At 48.6% G+C, this 5,460-nt stretch overlaps 1 protein-coding gene across 1 annotated transcript; it reads left to right on the top strand.

The window, feature by feature from the left end:
• Positions 1–451: 451 nt before the first annotated feature.
• On the top strand, positions 452–2,169 carry LOC308440216 (ATP synthase subunit beta, mitochondrial-like). The gene is given in 3 exon segments (XM_080942232.1): positions 452–994; positions 997–1,629; positions 1,632–2,169. Coding segments are annotated over 3 exon segments (1,560 nt in total). The 5' UTR covers positions 452–462; the 3' UTR covers positions 2,027–2,169.
• The last annotated feature ends 3,291 nt before the right edge of the window (positions 2,170–5,460 follow it).

The raw sequence follows: 5,460 nt of genomic DNA, 5'->3' as shown, positions 1-5,460 counted from the left end.
AGCAGGCAGTGCTCCTTGGCTATGAAGTTCCAAGTTCTGCCCATGTGACTCACTTCCTCCAGCAAGATTTCACTTCCTGAAAGGTTCCATAACCTTCCCAAACGTTGCCACCAGCTGGAGACAAAGTGTTCAAACACGTGTCTGTGTAGACACTTCACACACAAACACAAACACCCCCTTCCAAGTCAGACAGTTGTCAATATTTTGGCTGCTTTTGGTTGGCATGATACAGAACTTGTACACAATAAGCATTTTATTCTGCCTTGAAGTGCATTATTCAAAGCAGATTCATTATCATTGGATAAATAAATCATAAGCATTTTGGGTTCAGAGGAGCTGGGTGACTGCTGTCAGCATGTATCTGAGGCTTGGCTGCATCCAGTGCCCTGCTTCTTGCTTTGTGTTCATCGGTGATATGACATCATCTTAAAAACTTCACTGAGTCTCCACCCGGACTCCGCCATGTTGAGTCTTGTGGGGCGTGTGGCCTCGGCTTCGGCCTCCGGGGCCTTGCGGGGACTCAGCCCTTCTGCGGCGCTGCCACAGGCGCAGCTTCTACTGCGAGCCGCTCCCTCCGGGATCCATCCTGCCAGAGTCTATGCGGCGCAGGCGTCTGCGGCTCCGAAGGCAGGCACCGCCACCGGGCGAATTGTGGCAGTCATCGGCGCCGTGGTGGACGTCCAGTTCGATGAGGGGTTACCACCCATCCTAAATGCCCTGGAGGTGCAAGGCAGGGACAGCAGACTGGTTTTGGAGGTGGCCCAGCATTTAGGGGAGAGCACGGTCAGAACTATTGCTATGGATGGCACTGAAGGCTTGGTTAGAGGGCAGAAGGTACTGGATTCAGGGGCACCAATCAAAATTCCTGTTGGTCCTGAAACCTTGGGAAGAATCATGAATGTCATCGGAGAGCCTATTGATGAGAGAGGTCCTATCAAAACCAAACAATTCGCTCCTATTCATGCCGAGGCTCCTGAGTTCATAGAGATGAGGGAATTCTGGTGACTGGTATAAAGGTTGTGGATCTGCTGGCCTCATATGCCAAGGGTGGGAAAATCGGACTCTTTGGAGGTGCTGGCGTGGGAAAGACAGTACTGATCATGGAGTTAATCAACGATGTCGCTAAAGCCCATGGTGGTTACTCTGTATTTGCTGGTGTTGGTGAGAGGACCCGTGAGGGCAATGATTTATACCATGAAATGATTGAATCTGGTGTTATCCACCTAAAAGATGCCACTTCCAAGGTCGCGTTGGTATATGGACTGATGAATGAACCGCCTGGTGCCCGTGCCCGTGTAGCTCTGACTGGTCTGACTGTTGCTGAATACTTCAGAGACCAGGAAGGCCAAGATGTCCTGCTGTTTATTGACAACATCTTCCGCTTCACCCAGGCTGGCTCAGAGGTATCTGCCTTACTGGGCAGAATCCCTTCTGCTGTAGGGTACCAGCCTACCCTAGCCACTGACATGGGTACAATGCAGGAGAGAATCACCACCACCAAGAAGGGGTCTATCACCTCTGTGCAGACCATCTATGTGCCTGCTGATGACTTGACTGACCCTGCCCCTGCAACTACCTTTGCCCATTTGGATGCCACCACCGTCCTGTCGCGTGCTATTGCCGAGTTGGGCATCCACTGGACTCCACCTCCCGAATTATGGACCCCAACATTGTTGGCAGTGAGCATTATGATGTTGCCCGAGGGGTGCAGAAGATCCTGCAGGAGTACAAATCTCTCCAGGACATCATTGCCATCTTGGGTATGGATGAACTTTCTGAGGAAGATAAGTTGACTGTGTCCCGGGCAAGGAAGATACAGCGCTTCTTGTCTCAGCCATTCCAGGTTGCTGAGGTCTTCACAGGTCACATGGGGAAGCTGGTGCCCCTGAAGGAGACCATTAAAGGATTCCAACAGATCTTAGTAGGTGACTATGACCATCTCCCAGAACAAGCCTTCTACATGGTGGGGCCCATTGAAGAAGCTGTGGCAAAAGCTGATAAGCTGGCAGAAGAGCGTGGGTCGTGAGGCCTTAGCCAAACAGCGCTAACCCTAACCTCTCCCTGCTGAGAGCTCAGTTTGCCATGGAGGCCACACCAGAGCCTTGACTGAAGATGTGATGTTCCCTCTGGAGAGTATTTAAAGTTTTCAATAAAGTATAAACCCCTCCAAAAAAAAAAAAAAAAAAAAAAAAAAAAAAAAAAAAAACTTCACTGAGTAAACATGAGCATTAGCCCTGCTTTACACACCAGACAGAATAAATCAGGAAATTATGAAACATGGAGTTTAAAGCCATGAAAAATACAAAGAAATTTCCAGTTTTGATGGTAAATTGTCAGTTTGACAGAATCTAGGCCTTTGCGAATGCCTGGTATGATGGGAAGAGCCACTCACTGTGGGCGGCACCATTCCCTGGGCTGTGACCTTGGACTATATAAATGCAGAAAGGGACACACACAAAGTCAGGAGTGTTTATGTTTCCTCCTGCCTCTCCAATCTGGAGATAACAACTTCTTGAAGAGGTGACAGACAGAGACCTGAATGCCCTAGAGGTAAAATGGTATGGGGACTTACCTTTTGAGCACTCAGAAGATGAGAGATAGTTGTAAGGGAGCTGCTATGATTGGGGTCTGGAATGTTCCACAAATGTTTACATGCTTAATGTTTGGCCCTTGTTATGCTGCTATCAGGAAATAACGAAACCTTTAAAAGGGACTAAATCTATGACTTGAGGTGCAAACAACAAAGTCAGGTGTACTATGCAGATGAGCAATATGGACATAACCATGAGTCTGTGGGGCCGGGGAGTGGAATGTGGTCTAAATTAACATGGCTCCCCTGGGCTCATAAAGGAGCCATGGGCATGAGTCTGTGGGGCCGGGGAGTGGAATGTGGTGGTCTGCCATAGGCTCATATATTGTTTCAAATACTTGGTTCCTAGTTGGTTCCTTGTTTGGGAAGAATTAGGAGGTATGGCCTTATTGGAGTATGTCACTAAGGGGTGAACTTTGAGGATTCAAAGACCTGCCCCATTCCCAGTTAGCTCTCTCTGGCTGGTGTTTGTTGTTGCAGTAAATATTAAAATGATGGTTTAACCTTTTATCCTGCGCTTTGCCAACTCCCTTGGGGCCATCTGGCACTACAGGGACCTCTAACTTGGTGGCCTTATGAACTCTGTTGAGGGTTACTCTATTGTCCTGTTGTTTCTGTCCCCAGTGGATACAACCGCCCAGGTGTATTGTTTTCACTCACTTCCCCTTGGCATGTTGTTGCCAAGCCTTAGACACACACATCTCGACTCTGTGGTGGGATTCATGCATTCCGCCACTACACCCTTTGAACTCAATTAAGTTGTCACATCAAAGAACACACCAAAATCCTCTGATCCAATAGGTATAATATAATTTGCTAATCTAGATAAGTCAATGATCTTGTACAATTCCATCCCTTATAAAACATTCATAACAACCCACACTTGTGAATAAGGTGTGAGCTCTCAGCTGTTGCTTCAGCACACGTCTGCCTGCATGATGCCATTGACTGTCTGGTGTCATGCTCAAAACTATGATGGCCAGGGACACCCTCTTAAACTGCAAGTCCCAGTAAACTCTTGTTCCAATAAACTGATTCGGCCATGGTGTCTCTTCCTAGCAATAGAAGAGTAACTAAGATGCTGAGGTTGTTTTCTAAGACTTCAAGTATGTGGCACCATGTATAGCAAAAGATTTTGGTTTGTTTAACCTTCTGAATAAAAGCACTCTCTGTGCAAGCCCGAGCACCTGAGGTCAGATCTACAGCTTTCATATAAAGAGTAGAACACAGCTGTGCCCAGGTCTCCAGTCCCAGGGACATGTGCCCAGGTCTACAGTCCCAGGGACATGTGGCAACAGAGACAGGAGGACCCCCCCCAGGAATGGCTGGCCCACCAGACTGACTAACAGTGATCTCCAGGTTCAGGGAGAGAGAGATCTTGTCTCAAGGGAATATAATCCAAAATCATAAAGCAGGCCATGCGAGGGCCTTTTCTAGCCTCACATGTCTGCACAGAATATATATGAGTGTGAGCACACAACAGGAGAGAAAAGGAATGTTCTGGCGTTGGCCTAAAGTGTTTATCCAGTGCTAAGGAGATGTCTGATCCACTGGATGTGTAAGGAAACAACAAAGAGAAGATCAAGTCGCTGTGTTGATTTTACACGTAGGTTCTGAACAGACATGCAGACAGGTAAAGTGGCCTGCTCAGCGCCCAGAATCAGACCTTACAAGGTAGGGACAGGTATCTGAGAATCGAAGTGCGGCATGGTGGTACAAACCTGCAGTCTCAGGACTCAGGAGGCCACATGTGAGACTCTGTGTCAGGGGCCACACATGGGGATTTCTCGTCAGAGAGGGGAAATGGCTTCTGTCTGCCAGGTCAGGCTAGGTGCATGGGTTCAGGTGAAGGGAGAGCTCAGGGCAGGGAGGGGGAACTGGTCCTGCCACCTCTGCTGCTGGTGCTCCCCTGCCTTTGTCTCTGCAGTTGCAGTGAGACCCCAGGCCTAGCTGAACTGGTGGCCGACTTGGGCATGGGGTGCAGAGGAGCTTCCGAATTTCGGAGAGCAGATCTCTTTTCCAGGCATTGTTTCAGCTTTTATGACAGAAGCTCTCAGATGAGGAAGTAATTCCTGCATACCTTTAATTTCAGACAGGCCTCATATATACAGTTTTGGAATGGTTCAGAGTTGACAACAGGTGCTTCCTATTGGCTTGGCCTGAGCGCTTGGGAACACCTCTTCTACATATTTGGAGGTATGATCCTGTTTCTGTCCTGAGTATGGTTATGTCCTCACCTATGGAGGAGGGTCTTGGGGTGTATGTCACATCCTCACCTGTGGAGGTCACTTCGGGTGTGACCAACACCACTCTATGGGGGGATTATGGGGTGCTGCAGCTGCATGAGGGGGACCCTAATCTTCCAGGAGACTAGGAAACTGCCTGATGTCCCTTAGGGTCCCCTGGGGCTTCACTTATCTTGACCGAGAATCAGGGTACCCCTTACCACCTGCCAATTGTGCCCCACAGTTGAAGCAGAAGGTGAGTTCAACGCCAGCCTAGGTTACCCACGAAACAATATGATTTAAGGACTAACAAATCCCAACCACCAAATGTAAAGCCCTTCCCACTTGCAGCTACCTGGTAACTGCAATGCTATTCACATTGTTAACACAGACACCAGACTGGCCATCTCCAAGGGCCAGACCCTTCGAGGTAGTTTTTGGATTCAATCCTGATGTCCCCTCTGGTGGGTCCTCCTATGATTTCTCTTTACAGAGGAAGACACTGAGGCCATGGAGCTGCCCAGCAGAGCCTGTATCGCTAGGCCTTAGACACTGAGACAGATTTCTCGTGATGTGAGCCTATACATCTCTTCCCCCATGTAGGTGTCTCAGAACTTTATTAATGTCTCAATGCTATGCTAGTGA

The sequence above is a fragment of the Micromys minutus genome, assembly GCF_963924665.1.
Source record: "Micromys minutus genome assembly, chromosome: 31".
Lineage (NCBI taxonomy): Eukaryota > Metazoa > Chordata > Mammalia > Rodentia > Muridae > Micromys > Micromys minutus.
The sequence above is the reverse complement of the archived record's forward strand: the minus strand, read 5'-3'. Positions and strand labels throughout refer to the sequence as shown.